Here is a 23682-nt window from a genome sequence, read left to right as displayed (position 1 = left end):
AAAAAAAAAAAAAAAAAAAATTAAAAAGACAGACTGGGGACAGTGGCTCACGCCTGTAATCGCAACACTTTGGAATGATGCAGGAGCATTGCTTGAAAGGCCAGGAGTTCAAGACCAGCCTAGGTAACAAAGCCAGACCCCATTTCTAAACAAACAAACAAAAAAGACAAAAATGAAGAATGTTTTTTTCTACAGTGAAAATCTTATCCTTTTCACTTCTCAGAAAAGCTATGAAAAACATAATAGTAAACATAATCATAAATACTATGCTTATCTGGTATGCTAAGAGAAAATAAGCTCAAAATAAGTGAAATTAAGAAGTACATAGATCACTCCCAAGAAAAAACTTTTACAACCCTTTTGATGAAAATTTTTTAAACTGTTAAATATCTGAAACTTCTTAGTTCAGAATATATTTCATTCTTTTTAGATAGTTATCATTTTTACCATCAAATTATAACATCATGTAATGATGCCCCCAAATTTTTGACTTGTAAAGACTACACCAACATTAAATATAGCTGTTGTTCTAAAGTCAGTGTTTATGTTTTGTCCTTTCTTGCAAATAACACAAAAACAGTGAAAATTGTTGGCTTTCATCAATTTTCACCTCTATTCCTACTTTCAATTTGCTGTTATCTAGAAAGAACTGATAGTTGTTTTATAAAATAAGTTGTAAAACCGAGATATAAGGGGGAACCCCTCAAAAATTGGGATTATCTTTTGGAGGGCAGATCTCTTGTAGTACAGGTTTCCTCCTGCATCAGTGAAATTCATCAGCATCAGCGTACCAGCTAGCATTGTAAGAGGCTGCCTTCAACTTCAGTGAATTTTTTTTTGGAAATGCTTTCAATGTGTTTGTCCATTTCATGATAGGTGATTTACGAGCATACCTGTCCACACCAAGCTGAGTATTCAGCAGTTTTTGACCAAATATGACATGGCCCCCATGCCCCACCCTCCCTATTCACCTGATCGCACCTCGAGTGACTTTTTTTTGTTTCCCTGGATAAAACAAGTCCCCAAAGGGAAACGTTTTGCCAATGTGGAAGAGGTGAAACCAAAAAATGGCAGAAGCACTAAAAGGCATTCAAATTGACAAGTTCTCAATACTCTTTTGAGCAGTGGAAAAAGTATCTCAATAGGTATACTGCATCAAACAGAGAATACTTTGAAAGTGACTGAAATTTAAACATGTAAGAATAAGTACACAATTTTTTTTTAATTCCAATTTTTTAGGGGTCCCCCTAGTATAATATATGCTGTCAAGTAAAAAAAAAAAAAATCAGCACTTGATCCTGCACTATTCTTAGATTTTCAAATGTTGAGGCTGCTAGAAGTTCAATAAATAAATGAGACATTATTACATTTATTGGTAGTTATAGTGTTCTTTTTTTTTTACGCAAAAGAGTCTCACTATGTTTCCCAGGTTGGTCTCAAAATCCTGGGCTCAAGCAATCCTCCCACCTCAGCTTCTAGAGTAGCTGAAACTACAGGTATGCCCAGCTTAGTTTCCTTTTAAATGGATTCACTAGCTAGATGTCAAGAAAATTTTTGACTTTTATTATCCACTGACTACAAGGGACTCCTGAAATGAAACAGACAAAAAAATGATACGGTTATAGTTAGTATAAATTTTAATATTCATCTTTTTTTAACTGAATGGATTTTGAAATAAAGTTCTAATGATATTACTGCACCATTATAAAAGCCACAATATGAAGTATTTCATATTACCTTAAAATCACTGTATCATTTTGCCGATTCAAGTATCCTTCATTTGCTAGTAAGTCCAAACGGAAAAATCTATTATAACCCCAGCATTCTCCAACTTCAAAATCAGATGCAAATTCTCGAATGATATTTTTTGTAGGATCATTGCAGGACTGATGAACCATCTCTACACGATATTCATATCTAAAATTGAAAAACAGATCATTACTATAGAATTAATAAAGTAAGAATAAAAGACAGATTCATCCACACATTAAGTAAAGTCATTAAGTAATTACTCAAGAAAAAACATATTGATATATGCAGTTAAATTTCTTTTAGAAAGGATTGTATCATTTACAAAAACAGTAGTATTTTGAAAGGGCCACCAAAACATAACTGGCACTAGATCCTTTTGTTCTGATAAAAATGTTCTCAGTATAAAAATAAACATGCTGTTTAGAGTTATAAAACAGTACCTCAAAAATAAATAATTCTGTATAAACAAGTACTTTAAAATTGCTTTTGGGGCCCAGACACAGTGGCTCATACATATAATTCCAGTACTTTGGGAGGATGAGGTGGGAGCATCGCTTGAGGCCAGAGGTTCAAGACCAGTTTGTTAAACAAAACAAGATTTCATCTCTATAAAAAAAAAATCAAAAAAATTAGCCAGATGTGTGCCTGCCTACAGTCCAAGTTACTTGGGAGGCTGAGGTGGAAGATCACCTGCTTTTACCTGTTTTACCTATGCAATATTTTTTCCTTATATTACTTATATTTCCTCACATATATTCTTTCATTTCTATTATACTTTGAGGGCTATCAACATACAATTTTAGAATATAAATCTTGAAATACTCTACTACATTTTTCCAATACAAATTATAATAAAGCAACTTGTATGTTCAGAAATTCAAGGCTACTAAAGTTTCTAATAGAAAATAAGTACACACTGGAAAATCTAATATATTCTGATTCCCGTATCATATAAAAATTTCAGGTTCTACAAAAAAGATAAAGCCTATAAACTTTTGTGTACTAAAGAACATTATCAAGAAAGTAAAAAGACAATCTACTAAATGAAAGAAGTTATTTGCAAATCATATATCTAATAAAGGTTTTGTATACAAAACATATAAAGAATTCTTAAAAGTCAACGATAGAAACACAAGCTACTCAATTTCATTTTATTTTATTTATTTAATTATTTTATTTTTTTTGAGTTGGAGTCTCACTCTGTTGCCCAGACTGGAGTGCAGTGGCCGCTACCAGCCACTGCAGCCTTTACCTGCTGGGCTCCAGCGATCCTTCCGCTCAGTCCTCCAAGTAGCTGGAACTACAGGCATGTGCCACCACACCCAGCTAATTTTTTGATTTATTGTCTTGCCAAGTTGCCCAGGCGGGTCTCAAACCCACAGGCTCAGGCAATCCACTCACCTCAGCCTCCCAAAGCGCAGGATTACAGGCTGAGCCACTGAGCCCAGCTAAGCTACTCAATTTTAAAATGGGACCAGATACTTTGGCTCATGCCTATAATCCTAACACTCTGGGAGGCTGAGATGGGAGGATCCTTGAGGCCAGGAGCTTGCAACCAGCCAGGACAACATAGTGAGACCCGCCTCTATAAATTTATTTTAAAAATTTAGCCAGGCATGATGGCAAGTGCCTGTAGTTTTCATACTTGGGAAGCTGAGGCAGGAGGATCTCGAGCACAGGAGTTTGAGGCTGCAGTAAGCTATGGTCATACCACTACACTTCAGTCTGAGTGACAGAGAGAGAACCAGTCTCTTAAAAAGAAAAGTAGTAACAGGGATACTAATAAAATCCTATGATAACTGAGTTATTTATAATTTAGACCTGGATCAACAACCACCAGGGCTGATTTCAGGCATCAAAAAGAGGTTGGTAGTTAAGAACAAAGTACATCTGTTTAACCCCGATTTTTTAGTTCCAGTGCTGAACATGAGTGAATTACTTAACTAAGCCACTGAATTCCCATCTGTGAAATGAGAGTGGTAACAGAACTTTTAGTTCTCAAGGTTTTAGTGATAGCAAAATGATATATGTAACTTACTGCCTGGCACAAATACTCAGCAGATATTAGCTGCTGTAATAACAATACAGGTGAATTCATTGTTTCAGATCACACAGCAGATCTGGAACAAAGCTATAACTAAAACACACTTAAAATTCAAAGGTGAAAATCCTTGTCATTCTACCAGCAATATTCAGTTTGACTCATCAGTGGTACCAAAGTATAATATTCTTCATCAAGGTTAGTCTATGTCAGAGGTTCTTTAAATTTTATACCCATGGGAGGCAGTCCCTCTGATTCTTTGAGGGATCCACAAAGTCAAAACCATTTTCATAAAAATAATGTTATCGGTCTTTTCCACTGTTGACATTTGCGCTAACGGTGCAAAAGCAATAAAGCGATGGTAGATAAAAATGTACCAGTAGTCATATGATTCCCTACCACACACTTTCACATTAAAAATAAAAAGCCAATGTCAAGAATTTATTTAACAAAATAATAAAAATGATTAGCTATTAAACCTCAACTCCTAGGTGTCATAAAATGGGAAATACAGATAAAATACTTGTGCTGTGGAGTTATGTACAATGGTTGTCTCAGGGAAATCATTTGTTTTAACTAAATGGCAATTTGAATTAGTCACTATTTCTCATAAAATACCAAAGTGAAAAAAGAACAGACAAACAGTAGTTATGCAACTGTGAATACCTGGCAGACATTTTCTGAACAAAAAAACTTAGAAAAACAACTGCCAATATGTGCTGCCAATGATAAAACACAAACTTTCAAATGAAAATTAGTAATTCTGGAAAATGTACCATGAGTTTAAAAGCTTTCCAATACTTCAAGTCTTTTCTGATGAAGATGGTGATATCAATGTATGTGAATATTTAATACTGCATAATAAAATATATCAATTATGTATTTAGTAAATCATTATTTTCCAAATGATCAATGCACATGTTACAAAATCATGAATGGGCAAAATATCCATTCAAAGTACAAGACAGATCAATGGAGTTTTTGTTTTTGTTTTTTTTATTATTTAACAACTTTATTAAAGTGCAACTGAAACATATTAGAAGTGTATAGTGTAGTTAAGTTTTGATATCACCACAATCGAGCTACTAAATATATCCACTATTTCCCAAAGTTTCTTTTGCCTTTTGCAATCCCTTCCTCCTGTAATCTCTGCCAGCTCTGTCTGTTTCCCTGTATTAAATCCACCACACATCTGTACTCTATTACTATAGATTACTTTGCATTTTCTAGAGTTTTATATTAAGTAGAATCATGCATAATTACTCTTTATTGTCTGGTTTTTCACGAAAAATAATGAATTTAAGAGCATCCATGTTGTTGCATGTATCCACAGTTTATTTCTTTTTATTGCTGAATGGTATTCCATATAAACAAACCAAAATTTGTTTATCCATTCATCTGTTGATGGAAATGAAGGTTGATTGTATTTAGCTTCATTTGACAAGTAAGTGTGCTATGAATATTTGTGTACAAGTTTTTGACCGGACATATTATTCCTTTTCTCTTGAGTAGATACCTAGGAATGAGTTAGCTGGGTCACGCAGTGAGTAACTTTTTAAGTTATCACCAAATGGTTTATGAAAGTGGTTGTACATTTTACATTCCAAACAGAAATGTATGAGACTTCAGATTTCCCCATATCCTTGTCAACATTTGGTATTATATTTTTAAGTTTAGCTAATCTAACAGATAGTAGTGATAGTGTATGGTGGCTAAACTTCTATTTCCCTAAATAATAACATTAAACATCTTACAGAGTCATCTAACTATCTTCTTTATTGAGGCATCTGACATATCCTTATTTGTAGAGGGGAGGTTGTTTAATTACATTTTGAGAGTTCCTTCAATATTCTAGACACAAGCCTACAATCAGGTCAATCTTCTGCAATGATTCTCAATCTGACTTTTTATTCCCTTAACTGTGTATAGTCAAAATGGAATGTCTATAACTTTCATATAGTTTAATTTATAAACTTGTTCTTTCATAGACTGTGCTTTTGGGTTATATCTAAAATATCACTGCCTAATTCAAAATCACATTATTTCTTCTGTAAACTTTATAGTTTTGGGACTTAAGCTTAGGTCTACGATTAATTTGGGGTTCTTTTATGTGTATGATGTTAGATATAGATCCATGTTCACTTTTTTGCATATGGATATTAAAATATTAAAGTCTTTGTTAAAAAGACTATCCTCCTAGGCTGGATGTGGTGGCTCAAGCCTATAATCCCAGCACTTTGGGAGGCCGAGGTGAGAGGACTCCGTGAGTCCAGGTGTTCAAGATCAGCCTGAACAACTTGGTGAGACCTTGTCTCTACAATAAATCAAAAAATTAGTTAGGCATGGTAGGACATGACAGTAGTTCCGGCTACTTGGAAGGCTGAGGTGGAAGGATCTCTGGGCCCAGTAGGTCAATGCTGGGGTGGCCATGAGTGTGCCACTGCACTCTAGCACTCCAGCCTGGGCGACAGAGTGAGACTCCAACTCAAAAAAAAGACTATCTTCTCTTTGCCACGCTTTCTTTACATCTTTGTCAAAAATCTACCTTCCTCATGTGTTTCAGGACTTATTTCAGAACTCTCTATTATATACCACTGATCTATTTGTCTATCTTTATGCTAATGCTATGTTATCTTGATTACTGTTAGCTTTATAATAATTCTTAAAATTATGGAGTGTTAGTTGTCAATAATTGTTTTCTTTTTTTTTTTTTTGAGGTGGAGTCTTCTATCACCCAGGCTGGAGTGCAGCGGTACACTCAGTTACCCCAGCATCGACCTGCTGGGCTCTGGCAATCCTTTTACCTCAGCCTTCCAAGTAGTTGGAATGACAGGCGAGCACTACCACACCCGGCTAATTTTTTTGATTTATTGTAGAGACGAAATCTCGCCAAGTTGCCCAGACTGGTCTCAAACCCACGGGTTCAGGCAATCCACTCGCCTCCCAAAGTGCTGGGATTACAGGCTGAGCCACCAAGCCCGATCATTTGTTTTCTTCTGATTTCAATGATCTCCTCTATTGCTTTTCTATTTATTCCACTGGATTCTGCTTTGACCTTTATTATTTTCTTTCTTCTGCTTACTTTAACTTGCTCTTCTTTTGGGGGTCACTGATTTCAGATCTTTCTGCTTTTCATTTATATAGATATTTAATGCTATAAATTTCTCTCTACTTACCACTTTAGCAATATAGTATACTACAAATTGTGGCTTTTTTTTTTTTCAGTTCAAACTCATTTCCCTTTTATTAAAGTCCTAATTACCATTACATGGTTTGGTATTCAATAAAGGAAAAACTTGGTCAAATAAGGTAATATGTTATCATCAGTATTTCCAGGTAACTGTTTACAATCAAGTAGCAAAATACCAATAAATCCTTGGGAAGTACATCCACAGAGTTTATGCTTTGTCAAGGCCAAATTCCTCTAGAGTGGAGATTTCCAATTCATTTAAAGTTGGTCTAAGTTCCTGGATGACATAGGGGTAGATGTCCTTATGAGGTCCTGCTTTGTCCTTAACAACCTCAAGGATGTGAAATGCACTAGCAAAATCATTTAAGCCCATCTGCAAGCCGGCAAAGCAGCATCAATTATTTTGGGTTCTGGAACCAGATCATAAACAAGTGTGTTTATCTCTTTACACAATTCCCAGGCATCTATATCTGGTTTGTTGAAGTATGCCACCCAGCGAGCATCAAACTCCTCATCTGTCTGTGACCCATGAGAATAGCAGCGAACTGAATGGATAGCTGCGGCGGGGCAGGGCCAGGACGGCATACAGGAGGCCTAGAGGGCTGGTCCCAGCCACAGCCACAGCGTGGCGGCAGAGAGCGGAGCTCAGCATGACAGCGACAGCAGCATGCAGGCCAAGACTGGAGAGAAGCCGGAAGTGAACTCAGGGGCTGCTCCATATCACACGGGGACCCTGGCATATTGCAGTTTAATTTAGTTAAAAAATACTTTTCAAAGCCGGGCTCGGTGGGTCAGCCTGTAATCCCGCGCCTTTGGGAGGCTGAGGTGAGTGGGTTGCCTGAGCCTGCGGGTTCGAGACCTCATCTCTACAATAAATCAAAAATGAGCCGGGCGTGGTAGCGCACGCCTGTAGTTCCAGCTACTTGGAAGGCTGAGGCGGAAGGATCGCCGGAGCCCAGCAGGTCGAGGCTGCGGTGGCCTGGAGCGACCACTGTACTCCAGTCTGGGCAACAGAGTGAGACTCCAACTCAAAAAATAAAAATAAAAAATAACTTTTCAAAAACCCCTTATTTCCTCTTTGATTCAGGTGTTATTTAGCTTTCTAATATTTTGGCCTTTTAAAAAATATCTGTGATTAATATCTAAATTAATTCTATTTTGGTCTGAATACACTTGGAATAAGTAGAATCTTTCTTACCTTACTGAGGCATGTTTTCAGAATATGGTCAACATCTTGGAAAGTATTCTTTATGCACTTAAGAATAATTTGTATTGTGCTATGGATGGATGAAACATTCTACAAATGCCAATCAGGTCAAGTTGGTTGGTAGTATTATTCAAGTGTACTCTATTTTTGATAATTTTCTGCCCACTTGTTATTTTATCAATGAAGAAAAGGTTATTTGTCAACTACTCTTTGCAGTTCTATCAGTTTTTGTTTCCTGTATTGTGAAGATCTATTATCAGGGACATAAAGATAAATGTTTAGAATTATGCCCCCTTGATCAACTGATTCTTTTATCACTATAAAATGAGCTTCTATTATCTCTAGTAATATTCTTTGCTTGAAATCTATTTTGCCTGATACTAAAATAATTATTCCAACTTGGTTGTGACTAATACCAGCATGGTATATCTTTATATTTGAGTATCTTGTGAATAGTATATACTTGAGTCTTGTTTTTTTCACCAATCTGATTATCTTTTTTAATTGGGGTGTTTATAGACTATTTTCATGAATACATCTTGGTATTTGTCCTTGGTTACCACTTCCCTTTTTCTGCCTTCTTTAAGATTAAGTATTTGTTTAATAATTCCAATTTATCTCCTGTGTTGCTTTATTACCTGTATGTCTCTTGTTTTAATGGTGGCCTTATAGCTTGTAGTTGTGGGAGGCTGAATAATGCCCTCTTCTCCCACAACATATCCACATCTCAATCCCTGGAACCTGTGAGTATTAACTTTTATGGAAAATAAGTGGGCATGCTGCTATGATTAAGCTAAGAATTTTGGGATGAAGAGATTATCCTGGATTATCCAGATAGACCTGAAATATAATCATAAGTCTTTTTTTCTTCTTCTTAAAGATGTGGGGTACAATTCAGGGTTAGGTATACAAATGTTCATTATGCAGGTACCCTTGTTGATGAGATGTGCCCTTCCCTCCCCGGCAGATTCCACTACTGCCAATTCCACCTCCACTCCTGTGGCAATTTCCCACTACTGACAATCCTTTTCTTAGTATTATGATGAATTCTTCAAGGTCCACTTATGAGTGAGAACATGTGAAACTCAGTTCTTTGTTTCTGTAATAGATCACTCAGTATTATAGACTCTTAAGTCCATCTAAATTGCTGTGAAGTTCATAATTTTGCCTTCTTTATGGTTGTGTAATACTCCATCGTATATATGTACCATGTTTTTTAAATCCAGTCCTTTTTTGATGGGCAGCACAGTTGGTTCCATGTTTTTGCTATTGTGAATAATGCTGCAATAAACATACACATGCAGGTATCTTTTTCATAGAGTGATTTGAGTTCCTCCAGGTATATTCCCAGTAGGGGGATTGCGGAGTCATATGGAAGGTTGATTTTTAGACCTTTTAGGAATTGCCAAACTGTTTTCCACAGAGGTTGTACTAGTTTACACTCCCACCAACAGTGTAGAAGTTTTCCCTTTACCCCGTATCCTCTCCAGCATCCATTGTTTTTTGAGTTGATGATGGCCATCCTGACTGGAGTTAGGTGGTATCTCAGTGTGGTTTTAATCTGCATTTCTTTGAAGACTAGTAAGGCTGAGCATTTTTTCATGCATCTGGCTGTTCGTATGTCTTCTTTTGAGAAATGCCTATTCGTATCTTTTGCCCATTTTGTAATGGGGCTATTTGTTTTTTCCCCCAACTCTCACCTCTCCTGTTCAACATAGTATTAGAAGTCCTAGCTAGAGCAATCAGACAAGAGAAGGAAATCAGGGTATCCAAATAGGAAAAGAGGAAGTTAAGTTATCCCTCTTTGCAGATGACATGATTCTGTACCTCAAAAACCCAAGAAAATCTGTCAAAAACGTCCTTGCACTGATAGAGGACTTTGGCAAAGTCTGAGGGTATAAAATAAATGTGCAACATTTCTATACACCAACGATAAACAAACAGAAACCCAAATACAATCCCATTCACAATAGCCACCAAAAAAATGAAATACCTTGGCATCTTCCTAGCCAGAGATGTGAAAGACCTTTATAATGAAAACTACAAAACACTGCTTAAAGAAACCAAAGATGACACAGACAAATGGAAAAATACTCCATGCTCATGAACTGGAAGAATCAACATTGTTAACATGTCCATCCTACCCAAAGCAATCTACAGATTTAACACAATACCATTAAATTATCAGCAGCATTCTTCTCAGACCTGGAAACATAAACAACCACAAAGTCAAAGCAACACTCAGCAAAAAAAAAAAAACCAAAGCAAGAGGTATCACACTCCCAGACTTTAAGCTTTATTATAAAACTACAATAATCAAAACAGCCTGGTATTGGTACAAGAACAGGCATATAGACCAATGGAACAGGATAGTGATTCCAGAAACAAGTCTTCTTATAAGACAAAACCAGAGAGGCCAGGCGCGGTGGCTCACGCCTATAATTCCAGTACTTTGGGAGACCGAGGTGAGAGATCCTGAGCTCATGGGTTCAAGATCAGACTGGGCAACTTGGCAAGAACTTATCTCTACAATAAATCAAAAAATTACTCGAGTGTGGTGGCACGTGCCTGTAGTTCCAGCAACTTGGAAGGTTGAGGTAGAAGGATCACCTGAGCTCAGCAGGTCAAGGCTGTGGAGGCCATGAGAGTGCCACTGTACTTCAGCCTGGGTGACAGAGTGAGACTCCAACTCAAAAAAAAATGAGGAGGAAACCAGAGGAATATATGACAGAAAGAAAAAAAAAACAAGGCAACATAGCCACAGAGACAGAGTGGTCATGAGTCAAGGAATGTAGCAGCCACCAGAAGCTAGAAGCAGCAAGGAATGGATTCTTCCCCAGAGCTTCTGGAGCAACTATGACCGCGCTGAAACTTAGATTTTAGCCTAATGATAGATTTCAGATTTGGGGACTCCAAAGCTGTGAGGGAATACATTTCTTCTGTCTTAAACCACCAAGTTTGTGCTAATTTGTTACAGCACACCAAAGAAACTAATACAGTAGTATATATCTTTAACCCATCTTAGTCTAGCTTTTATTGATATACCATGTCTGTCTATGTGCTCAGCTTTGGCCTTTATGTTGTTGTCATTCATTTTACTTCTATGTATGTTATCAACTTCAAAACACAATATTATTTTTGTTTAAACAGTTAACTGCTTGTTTTTTTTGAGCCGGGGTCTCAGTGTCACCCAAAGAGGAGTGCAATAGCATGCTCATGCTCACTGCAGCCTCGAACTCCTGAGCTCAAGAGATCCTCCCTCCTCAGTCTCTGAAGTAACTACGACTACAGGAGCATGCAGAGCAAGCAGCTGCCTCGGCCTCCCAAAGTGCTGGGATTACAGGCATGAGCCACCATACCTGGCTCAACTCTGTTTTAATGTTATTTTAATAATACAATTTAAAAAAAATTTACCCAAGCTGTTTCCATTTCTGGTGCTCTTCCTTCTTTTGTTTAGATTCATATATCCAATTGACATTACTTCCCTTCTACCTGAAGCATGTGCTTTAACATTATACAACTTATAGTCCAGTTATAAAACATATGTCTGAAAATGTCTTAATTTCATCTTTGCTTTTTAAAAGATATTCCTGCTGGGCATAGAATTCTAGGTTAATTGTTTGTTTTTTTCTTCATCAGTCCTTTTAACGTTACTTTGTTATCCTTTGACTTGTATTATTTCTGATGAGAAAGCTAATTTAATCCTTATTTTTTTCCTCTATACACAATGTCTTTTTTCCCACTGGTAATGTTAATGTTATTTTTAAAGATTTTGTTTATCACTAGTTTTGAGCAACATAATTATGACGTTCTTTGGTGTTTTCTTCATGTTTCACGTGCCTGTAGCTCATTAAGCCAGCTTCCCAGATCTGTGGGTTTAAGGTTTTCATCAATTTGAGAAAGTTTACCATTATTTCTTCAATTTTTAAATTTTTTTTACCCATTCTCTCTTTGGGATTCCCAGTTATCTCATATTAAGCTGTTTGAAGCTATTCTACTATTTTGGAATTATTTTTTCTGTATGTCATTTTGGATCATTTGTACTGCTAACCATTCAAGTTTACTAATCTTTTCTTTTGCAATATCTAATCGTTATCCACCCCATTCGGTTTGTTCTTCATCTTAAACAGTTCTATTTCAAAAAGTTCAATTTGAGATTTTTATATCTTCCATGTCTTTACTTCTTGAGCAAATGGAAAGGTTACAACAACTACCTTAACATCCTTGTATAAGTCTAACATCTCTGTCAGTTCTTGCTCAATTTCAACTGACTGACTCTCCTTCTCATTATTGGCTATGTTTTCCTGCCTCTTTGCATTAATCTTTGAACAACAGACATTGTAAATTTGACTTTGTTGGATGTTAAATACATCTGCAATCTTATAAATTTTCTTGAGATTTCTAGATGCGATTACGTTTCTTGGAAAGTTTAATCCTTTCAGGTCTCACTTTTCTTAGATGTATCCAGAGCAGTGTTCAGTCTAGGGTTACTTCCCACTACTAAGGCAAAAATTTCCTCAATATTCTACCTAGTGCCCCATAAATTATAAATTTCTTCACTGTGGCTGCTGAAAGAGATAGAGTTCCTGGCCCTGTGTGAATACACTATTCCCTCTAACCCTTTCAGAAGGTTCTTTCCCCAATCTCACGCAGTTTCCCCACACAGATGCCCTGATCAGTAAGTACTCTCTGGAGTTCTGTCTGTGCAGCTTTATCCTTTCTTGTATTCTGGCTAATGCTCTCTAGATGTTGATCATCTGAGACTCTCAGCACTACCTACTCAACTAAGGAAGTCTGCCAGATTCTACCTCAGTTCCCCTCTCCTTGTGTTGCACCCTGAAAACTCTCTGAGACTGTAAGCTGGAGAAATGATAGAGCTAACTTGTTTGTTTCTTAACTCTCAGGAATTGCTCTCACTTGTTACCTCATGCCATGTGTCTAAAAAACGTTTCATGGGATTTTATTTTGCTGTTGTTGTTACAGAAGAAAGGGTAAATCTCATCCCTGTTACTCCATGTTAGCTGAAAACAGACACAATACAGCAAACCAACAGATTGGAAGGTAATATAGCAATAAATAAATAATTTTTACAAAATTCACTTACATGGTTCCAGATTTCACATTGCAAATAACATTTAATAAACTACACTTGTTCAGTTTTGGTGTAATATCAAAGAAGATCTACAATTATCTAAAACTGCTTTTAAAAATAGTCTTTCACAGCACTATTCACAATTGCAAAAACATGGAGCCAACCCTGCTGCCCATTGAAACTGGGCTGAATTTTTTTTAAAAGTGGTACATATGCATGATGGAATATTATGCAACCATAAAAAAGAAAAAATTATGGACTTCACAGCAACTTGGATGAATTTAGAGTCTACAATACTCAGTGATTTATCACAGAAACAAGAACAGAGTTATCACATGTTCTCACTCATAAGCAGACCCTGAACATTTACCATAACACTATAAGAAAGGGATTAGCAGTAGCCAGAAACTGCAGTGGGGGAGACAGACATAACATTACTAAGGGTACCTGATCTCAAATCAGGCAAAGTGGGAACCAAAGGGAGGCCCAAATTTTACCTGTACGATGACCACTTGTATACCTCATTCTGAATTGCACCCTGTATCTTTAAAATAAACCAAAACAAAAAAATAAGTCTTCCTTAAGAAAAGTAGAGATTTAGTGGTTGCCAGGGACCAGGGAAAATGGAATGAGATGTGACTACTAACAGGTACAGGATTCTTTGTGGGATAATAAAAATGTTCTGAAATTAGATAATGGTCGCAGAACACTGCTGATATACTAAAATCCAATCAGCTTTAAACAGGTGAATTTTATGGCATGTGAATTATATCTCACTTTTTTTTTTCTTGATTATATATGCCCCGTCTTTTTTTTTTTTTTTTTTTAATTTTAAAGATGTGGTGTACAATTCAGGGTTAGGTATACAAATGTTCATTATGCAGGTACCCTTGTTGATGAGATGTGCCCCCCTCAGCAGATTCTCACTACTGCCAATCCTGCCTCCCCCCTACCTCCGGCAGTTTCCAACTATATCTCACTTTTTAAAACTTTTTATAACTACACAATACTCAGAATTTGTGTGGCCAAGTTTTTACATATACTTCAACCAAAATTACTTAATGTAAAAAATTGAATATAAAAGCAGATGTGAGAATCCAGTTATCTTCTTTTAAGCCAGACAGTAAAGAGATTTCCAAAAATCCAAGAAATGTAAGTTTTCTCAAAAACATATTTTGTTTTAGAAAAAGATACTTTACATTTATAAGTGTTATATATGTTACTGTGAAATGCGCTTGTTATTTTTTAAGTGAATTAAAATTTTTAAAAACTTTTCTCAGTTTTAATCTCTAATTCAGGAAATAACAATACATATAACTCACGTAAACAAAAACTCTCTGGAGTTCCCAATATATTTTAAGGATACAGGCTGGGTACGGTGGCTTACTCCTGCAACCCTAGCCCTTTAAGAGGCTGAAGTGGGAGGACTGCTTGAGCCCAGGAATTCAAGACCAGCCTGGACACCATAGCAAGACCTCGTCTCTATACAAAATAAAATAAATTAGCCAGGTGTGGTGGCACGTATCTATAATCCCAGCTACTTGGGAGGCTGAAGCAGAAAGAAAGCCTGAACCCAGGAGGTCGAAGATAAGGTGAGCCATGCTCGTGCCACTACACTCCAGCTTCCAGAGGAAGACCTTGATTCAAAAAAAAAAAAAAATTGAAGACTAAAGGGCCCTGAGACTAAAAAATTTAAGAAATGTCCATCCAAGTCATTAAACTATGCCAAAGATTCCACATTAGTGTACATCTTAGCAGACATAACAAAACAGTAATTAATTAGCAAAAATTGCTGGGAGAATGCATGTAAATGCACATTAAGGTTGTTATTTAATTACACCTCTTACTTGGAAGTTTCAGGCAAGCCAGCTGAGAGTTCCAGAAACACAGATAAGTAGTAACCACGCACAACTCCATTTCCATCCTAAAAAAAGATAAGAGGTTAAACAAACTCCAGATCAATTTAAATGTAAAAATTAAGCTGTAATAAAATGAACAGAATACAGATTAATATCTAATATCTGAACTGGAAAGTATTTCTAAGCTTCAAAGCAACAGAAGAAATAATGAAAAGATCAACCGACTTGAGTTTATAACAATTTTACACTTTTGCACATTTAAAAAAAATGAAAACAAAATTTTTATTTTTTTTGAGTTGGAGTCTCACTCTGTCGCCCAGGCTGGAGTGCAGTGGCACACTCACGGTCACTATAGATAGCCTCAACCTACTGAGTTCAGGTGATCCTTCCACCTCAGCCCTTCAAGTAGCTGGAACTACAGGTGCACACTACCATGCCCGGCTAATTTTTTGATTTATTGTAGAGACATGGTCTCACCATGTTGCCCAGACTGGTCTCAAACCTGCGGGCTCAGGCAATCCTCTTGCCTTGGCCTCCCAAAGTGCTAGAATTACAGGCTTGAGCAACCACACCTAGTCAAAAAGTAAAAATATTAAGGCACACAAATTAAGAAAAATATCAACATGAAAAGAATTAACAGTTGCAACATATATACAGCCTCCTACAAATCAGCCTTAACAAAAAAAGCAAAACCCTAATGGAAAAAATAATTTCATTAAAAACAAGAGAGGCAAAAAAAAGGTAATTTTTAGGACCAAAAAAAGAGTAACATGGAAAAAGGTAACAGCCCATGCTGAAAGTAATTAAAAGCAATTTCTCTATTTTTTTATGTTTGGATTCCATATAGGATGTTGTCTAGAGAGTAAGACATTGATTAAATCTCTACTAGAGATTTTTATACAGATAAGTACCCCCTCTGTATTTCCCCACTATTTTGCCCAGGTGTTTATTTTTTGAAAGGTCACATTTATTATAACTATTTGTTTGAACATCTGCTCCCCAACCAGACTACGAAGGCTGAGAACAGGGAGTCTCATACATCTCTGGCACCTACTGGATATGACAATAGAAGGTACAAGTACTTATTTACCTCTTCATTTCTAGTCTACCTTGCTTGAAAAGAACCTGAGCAGCTTTCAAGGTTTGACATGATAATCATGCAATAAATATTAATTAATAAATCATAAGCTAAGTGAATAAAGTCATACAAGAAAGATTATTATTGTATGATCCCATTATACAAAAATCTAGAAACGCAAAACTGTAGTGACAAAAGCAAGTCAGTGGTTGCGGCTGGCGGGGGAGGCCAAGAAAAGAAAAGGAATTAACTGAAAAGGGGACTAAGATAACTTTTTAAAGTCAAAACCATGACTGTGGTGGCAATTATGGGACTCTAAGTATTTGTCAAAACTTGCCAAAATTAGTGAATTTTATTGAATGTAAATTATATTGATTTTAGAAAGTCAACTAACATCCATGTTTAAACAGTTTTTGGTTTTCTTCTTTTGAATTACGTATGTTCTTAGAAAAACTTCCCTAAAATGAAATTAATAAATTAATAATTAATGAATAAAAGGGGAATGAATATTTTGGTCCCTGATCTTTAACCATTAATAATATTAAAATTCTATTTTGCCTTCTTATCATAATCTTACAGCTCACACCTGTAATCCCAGCACTTTGAGAGGCAGAGGCAAGAGGACTGCCTGAGCCCAGGGGTTTAAGAACAGCTCGGGCAACTTGGCGAAAATTAGCTGGGTGTGGCAGCACACAGCTGTGGTTCCAGCTAGTTGGAAGGCTAAGATGGAAGGATCGCCTGAACCCAAGAGGTCGAGGCTGTGGTGGTCATGAGTGTGCCACTGCACTCCAGCCTGGGCAACAGAGTAAGACGCCTACTAAACAAAACAAAACAAAACAAAAAAAAGTAGAAAGCACTAAGAAGATTAGGGAGAAAGTGATAAATATTAAAAATAGACTAAGAAGATTCAAAATATACATTGCAAAAATCATAACAAAGAGAGCCAAAAAGGGAGAAAAATAAATAATAAAAACCATAATTCAGAAAGACTTTTCTAAAATACAAAAAAAATTCTGAAACGACATATTGAAAGAGCCCAGTATATAATTGACACTACTGACCCAGAAGGATCAAGATGTGTAAGAGTAAATTATTGGACTTAAAAGATAATTTGGGCATCTAGGTAATATCAGCACATACTTTTTAAAGGGAAAGAAAGCTAGGTTGTTACCAGACATTACCTAAAGAAAATGGAATAACATATTTAAATACACAATGAAATAAAACATAAGTCAAGGATCTTATATCCAGCAATACCAGCTTTAAAGTATAAAGTACAGTTGTCCTTTGGTTAAAGTAAAAAGCGTAAAGTTGTTTTCAACATATGAGAACTCAGGGACTATTGTTTCCATAAGGCCTTCAAATAGAACATACCAGAGGACACACTCTGAACAAACTGCTACCCAGACATAAGGGAAAAGCAGGGAATGGGAAAGAGTACAGGAAAAATAAATAAATAACAGCTCTCAATAATCACATGAACGGCAGAATTAGTGTTCCTATTCCAAGATGTTTATGATCAAAAAAAAAACTAGCCAACTGTGGTGACATATGCCTGTAGTTCCAGCTACTTGGATGGCTGAGGAGGAATGATCGCCTGAATCCAGCAGGTAAAGGCTGCAGTGGCCATGAGTTTGCCACTACATTCCAGCCTGGGTGACACAGCAAGATTCCAACTCAGAAAAAAAAAAAAAAAGAAAAAGAAATAATCGGCATATATGTTTTAAATGACTTTCTGTATCTTTTACTTTTTTTCTTTTTTATTTAGTTTATTATAAAGACAAGGTCTCACTATGTTGCCCAGGCTGGTCTTGAACTCCTAGACTTAAGCAATCCTCCCACTTCAGCCTTCCAAAGTGCTGAGATTAAAGGCGTGACTACTGCACCCGACCTTCATTTTATTTATTTATTTATTTATTTTTGAGTTGGAGTCTCACTCTGTCACTCAGACTGGAGTGCATTGGCCGCTCACGGCCACTGCAGCCTCGACCTGCTACTCTGGCGATCCTTCCACCTCAGCCTTCCAAGTAGCTGGAACTACAGGTGCGCACTACCACGCCCGGCTAATTTTTGATTTATTTTTTATTTATTATAGAGATGAGGTCTCGCCAAGTTGCCCAGGCGGATCTCGAACCCGCAGGCTCAGGCAATTCACTCACCTCGACCTCCCAAAGTGCTGGGATTACAGGCTGAGCCACCGAGCCTGGCCTCATTTTACTTTTAATGCAGTTTTTTATAAAAGAATATTAAACAATTATTCTAAGATAAATATCTTTTTACAAATCATAAATAAAATTAAATGTGTAAGGATTCATACTATTCATATTTAACTCATTTTTTCATAGATTTAGTTATATACCTCATAAAGAAATATAAAATCATCATTAATTTCTTTACTCCATTAAAAAGTGAACTGGTATACTAGAGAACCTTGAAAGAAAGACCTTGGCTTCAAAATTTATTAGAAATCTGAAAAACTTACTGGGTAAACTTTTAACCTCCAGCAAAGTCCTGAAACTTGAAGAGGTGGACTGTAAACAGGATCTGCTCTCTGGCGCAAAGTACTAAAGAAAAGAAAAAAACAAATCTCAAGATCACAACTGTTGTGAAATAGCATCAAGCAAAAAAAGCAAAAATCAACCACTATCTTTATGTTACATATTCAAAATTCTAGACAAATAACAAAAGGTGACTGAACAAGATTACACTGAATATAAGTTTAGATATACTTACATTCTGAAATAAAAGAAAATTTAAAGATACTGAAATATTCAGCAATATCTTGCAAGTTTCAGGAAAAAAAGAAAACCCTTGAAATTGTGACACTTACTTAAGGAAAAAGGAAAGTATCACTAAGTTTCCAAATTGTAATGACTACTTCAACAAGCAGTCCTCCACGTTGGCAAAAACTAAGCAGTCCCTCTTATTTAAAATGGGTCCTTTTCCCAGACTATAGACGAAATCGGTATAACCCCCAAAAATACAACACGACCCAGACAAATAACCTCTATGTTTCCACTAGGAAAACTGTTTCTTCTAAGACTACTAAACTGAGTGACACAGTTCTCTACACCCCTATCTATCCTACCAAGGAGTGACACCTTCCTGGCTCTTTCTTACAGACACATACAAAAAAAAAAAAACAAACCAGAATGGTCAAGAACTCTTACCTGAAATTCTCTAAAACAAAAGTAGCTGAATCATAAGATGGTACTAATTCACTAAAAAGAAGCAAAAGTAAAAAAAATTATTTACGTATATAAACTTAAAATTCCATTTAGCTAAAAAAAAAAATCCCTCAGTAATATCTTGAAAACTTTATTAAGTCCCCAAGAAATATTTTTAAATCTTTATTAAACATAACACTAAATCAAATGAATTCATAAAACCATCAAAAGTTTGCAATTAGTTAGAGTTACAACAAATACGTTATAAAAATTTTTTTAAAGGCAATATATTATTTAAGTATTAAAATAAGCATAAGAGACAAATTTAAAAAGTATTCATGGAAATAGAAAAAAGGTAAAAAATTGAAGCTTAGGCTGGGAACCTGAATTATGAAACAGACATTAACAGGGTTAAAAGATGAAAAGAAACAGTAAAAACCAAAGATATTCGAGACCCGCCTGGGCAACTTGGCGAGACCTCATCTCTACAATAAATCAAAAAATTAGCCGGGCGTGGTAGCACACGCCTGTAGTTCCAGCTACTTGGAAGGCTGCGGTGGAAGGATCGCTGGAGCCCAGCAGGTCGAGGCTGCAGTGGCCAGAGGCGGCCACTGCACTCCAGTCTGGGCGACAGAGTGAGAAAAAAAACAAAAACAACAACAATAAAAAAAAAAAACAAAGATATCGCAATTAACCACTTAACTTCCTTCTTCGAAACAATGTAAATAGCAACAGATCTTAAATACTGCGAGATTATTTCCTAACTAATAAGCTATACAGTTTTATAGGATTAGAATACATAATCACCTAATTTGCACTTGAGATGGACTAGCACATTAACACTTCCTTGGTAAGGCAAGATTACCTTAAGCAACTTCATTCAGCTCCATCCAGTCTTCTCCAAGAGAAATGAACTAAAACCACAGGAAATGGGCTAAGGATAAGACATTTTTCTGCTAACTTAGTCACGTGAATGGTTTGTGGCACTTTGATTAAAACACCTCAAAAGTTATTAAAACACCATTTATGATAAAGACTCAATAATACAGTACTGTAATAATACAGTTTATAAATTTGATATATAAAGTTACAAAATTACCAAATTACACTGCAAACTCTTTCACCATATCTTCAGATATATTTTTTAAAGTTCAATTTATTAAAATGTTGGATACTATTCATACGAACTATGATACATCTATAGCACTGACACAGTGTGATAGTACCTAAAGAAACTAGTAGTTTGCCAAGTGAAAATATAGTATAAATAAAAAATAAATTATTCTTCATTTTATGGTAAGTACATATAGCTAAATAGGTCACATCTTCATAGTAAGTAGATGTATTTTGCCCCACAATTGCTAACTGTATAGCTATTACCCAAATTGACTATGCCAAGCAATCCTACCATATTGCTAGTCGCTTGTTACCTTTCCTTGGAAGACTGACATTCTGCATTCCCAGATTCTTTTGCCTGTTGAACTCTTACTATTCCTTCAGTCACACACCCTCAGAGGTCTACTCTAAGGTCTCCCTACTGTACAATCTCCTAGCACCTCAGTACACACAAACCCCAATGCAATTAGTGCCTGTGAAGTTTTCCTGAAACCATAAACCTAATCAGAGTTCTAAGGGATTCTTCTCAGTATAGTAACATGCTTTTTGTCACATAATTTTGCACAACTTTCAAACACACAAGTGTTGGTCAGTTCTCCCTCCAAGTTCAGAATATCCTCCATAATATGCAAAGACTTCAACCAATCCCCAATTTCCTGCTGATCTGCAAACTGTTTCTTCCACTATGTCCTTAACATCCAGGGTGAAACATTTCGTCTGTGTGTGTTTGTTTTTTGAGTCAGAGTTTCATTCTGTTGCCCAGGCTGCAGTACAGTAGTACAATCTTAGCTCACTGCAGCCTGAACCTCCTGGACTCAGGCACTCCTTCTGCCTTAGCGTCCCAAAATGCCGGAATTACAGGCATGAGCCACCGTGCCTGGCTTCCTGTGTTGTGGTTAATGTTGTTTTTGCTCTAAGTCTAGAGCATTGCCACATTTTATTAGCCATTAAGGGTCAAAAGAGTTCATCAGAACACAAAATAAACACCCAGGAGATGCCATGTTCAACTCAGAATGGTGAACTAGAAAGCTTACAGACTATAGAGCATAGGTTGCTAATACTCACTCACCAAGAGGACATAGCAGTATGCCCTAGCTCTCACTTGGGAGAGAAAACAATCACACTCAAAACACAGAAAGCACATCTAGCAACACTAAGGTACTGTAATATACATATATATATATATATATATTTGGCTTTTTTTAGGGAAAGCTTTGGGGATACAAATACTGTAATAACAAATTAGTGCTATAAGACAGGCTTAAACAGAATACACATACTTCTCCAATCACCAGCTATCATCTATTTTTCTGGTCATATAATTATAAATCACAAGAGGTCTCTATTACACTTCCCACTAGAACCTAACACAAGCCTGGAACATAGCTGACATTCAACTATTCACAGAATGAGTGAATATTTACAAATATTTGCTGGCAGATTCGTAAAGAGCTAGAAATATTTACTCAAAACTTGTTTTTGCATTATTTACATATAAATACAAAACCATGGCTACTGCTAAGCCATCGAATTCCACCACATTACCTATTTATTAATATCTCCATATTATGCCCACTTATTCTGAGGTTATCTTCAGTCATACTGGTATTTGTAAGGCCGGAGGTACCGGAGGGCAGGGCGGGCCTCAACAAGATGGCTCCAACCCAGACCAGGAGAACAATGGGTGGAAGTGAGCTAGCAAAAATGAGTAACCAGAAATAAGACCCCAGCCGCAAAGCCAGCCAGTACCTGTTACAGCGATTCTAGCAACCCCGTTCAGTCAGTCGCCAGCAGATGTGACAGCTGTCCCAATCAATGATCGCTCTCCCCAATCCTCCTCACAGCTTTCTCAGTGTGCCCTTTATAAACCTGTCGCCCATCTCGCTAGGTGCGACTTCTATGGCCCACAATTACATGGATCGGTGAACCTTGCCTGGGATTGCGCTAATAAATTTTTCTTGGCTCCTTTGTTGCCGTTTCGCCTGGTCTGGTTTCGTTTACCTTACAGTGTTATCATTCTGTGCCTGCAAATAACACACTGCTTTATCTTCTCATAGCTTTTTCTAAAATGTTGCCTCCTCTCTTATAAATGTAGACCACTCTGGTTTTTATGATGACTGGATTCATCTCATGGTGTTGGTGTATATTTGATATCACAGAATATGGGAAACTTGCATCAAACCATCTCTAGCCCAGTCTGTAATGATTGCACATCTTTAGAAAAGTGACATCACCATAATGACATGAGCAAAGAAAGGGCAAGTATCCAATATTTCCTTAATGGAATAGAGAGGTGAGATACATAAAAACTAGTTCTCTTTAACAACTTGACCATTTCTCACAAAAATGTAAAATACCCTATGGACTGAGAGCTATACTAGTTTTTTTTTTTTTTTGAGTCACAGACTCACTTTACCACTCAGGCTGAAATACAGTGGCATGCTCACAGCTACCACAGCCTCAACCTGCTGGACTCAGGCAATCCTTTCACTTCAGCCTTCCAAGTAGCTGGAATTACAGGTACACGCCACCATGCCTGACTAATTTTTAGATTTATTGTAGAGACAAGGTCTTGCCAAGTTGCCCAGGCTTGTCTAAAACCCCTGGATTCAGGCAATACTCTTGCCTCTGCCTACCAAAGTACTGAGATTATAGGCATGAGCCACCACGCCCAGCCTATGCTAGTCTTTTAAGATCTGCCTGAGGACACATATATAGTCCTATTTCCTACTATGTCCCAACAATGAATAATGCATAAATTCTGGCTGAACTTCTTGCTGCCCTCCAACTATACCAGTACTTGTCATATCCATATTTTTATTCATGCATAGTTCCCCATTCTCATCTGCCCAACAAAATCCTATGTATCTTTCAAGATCTTCCTCAGTTCCTTTCTACCATGCCAATCTCTACCCTGACCTCTCTTCAGAATTTCTGATATGATACATAACTGAATAACAAATATTAGGTCCTTAAAAAGAATTCTTTACCAACCAATGTGAAATATTTACCACCCAGAAAGATTTTTAGTTCCTCTTCTGTGTCTCCTATGCAACATCTACAGCAGTGCTGGGCATATAGTTTTTAATAAATAATACTTCACTGACTTAATGACCTTTTCTTCTCCATTGTGGCTCATCACCAGTCATGAACTGATAGAACTAAAAGCAATCTAAACTT

General features: G+C 36.6%; 1 protein-coding gene across 6 annotated transcripts in view; it reads right to left on the bottom strand.

Annotated features, from left to right (window-relative positions):
- The window catches only part of TRIM37 (tripartite motif containing 37), a 135266-nt gene that overhangs the window by 73981 nt on the left and 37603 nt on the right, over positions 1 to 23682 (bottom strand). For all 6 annotated transcript variants that reach the window (XM_008068290.2, XM_021717693.1, XM_021717692.1 and 3 more), the window contains 4 exons: positions 19390 to 19440; positions 18702 to 18783; positions 15130 to 15206; positions 1738 to 1917 (listed from right to left, as the gene is read on the bottom strand). In XM_008068290.2, coding sequence (XP_008066481.1) covers positions 1738 to 1917; positions 15130 to 15206; positions 18702 to 18783; positions 19390 to 19440 — 390 coding nt within the window. The remainder of the gene's footprint in view (positions 1 to 1737; positions 1918 to 15129; positions 15207 to 18701; positions 18784 to 19389; positions 19441 to 23682) is intronic.

The sequence above is a fragment of the Carlito syrichta genome, unplaced genomic scaffold, assembly GCF_000164805.1.
Source record: "Carlito syrichta isolate Samal-C Ts95f unplaced genomic scaffold, Tarsius_syrichta-2.0.1 Scaffold309926, whole genome shotgun sequence".
Classification (NCBI taxonomy): Eukaryota; Metazoa; Chordata; class Mammalia; order Primates; family Tarsiidae; genus Carlito; species Carlito syrichta.
Note: the sequence above shows the minus strand (reverse complement) of the source record. Positions and strands in the feature narration are given on the sequence as shown.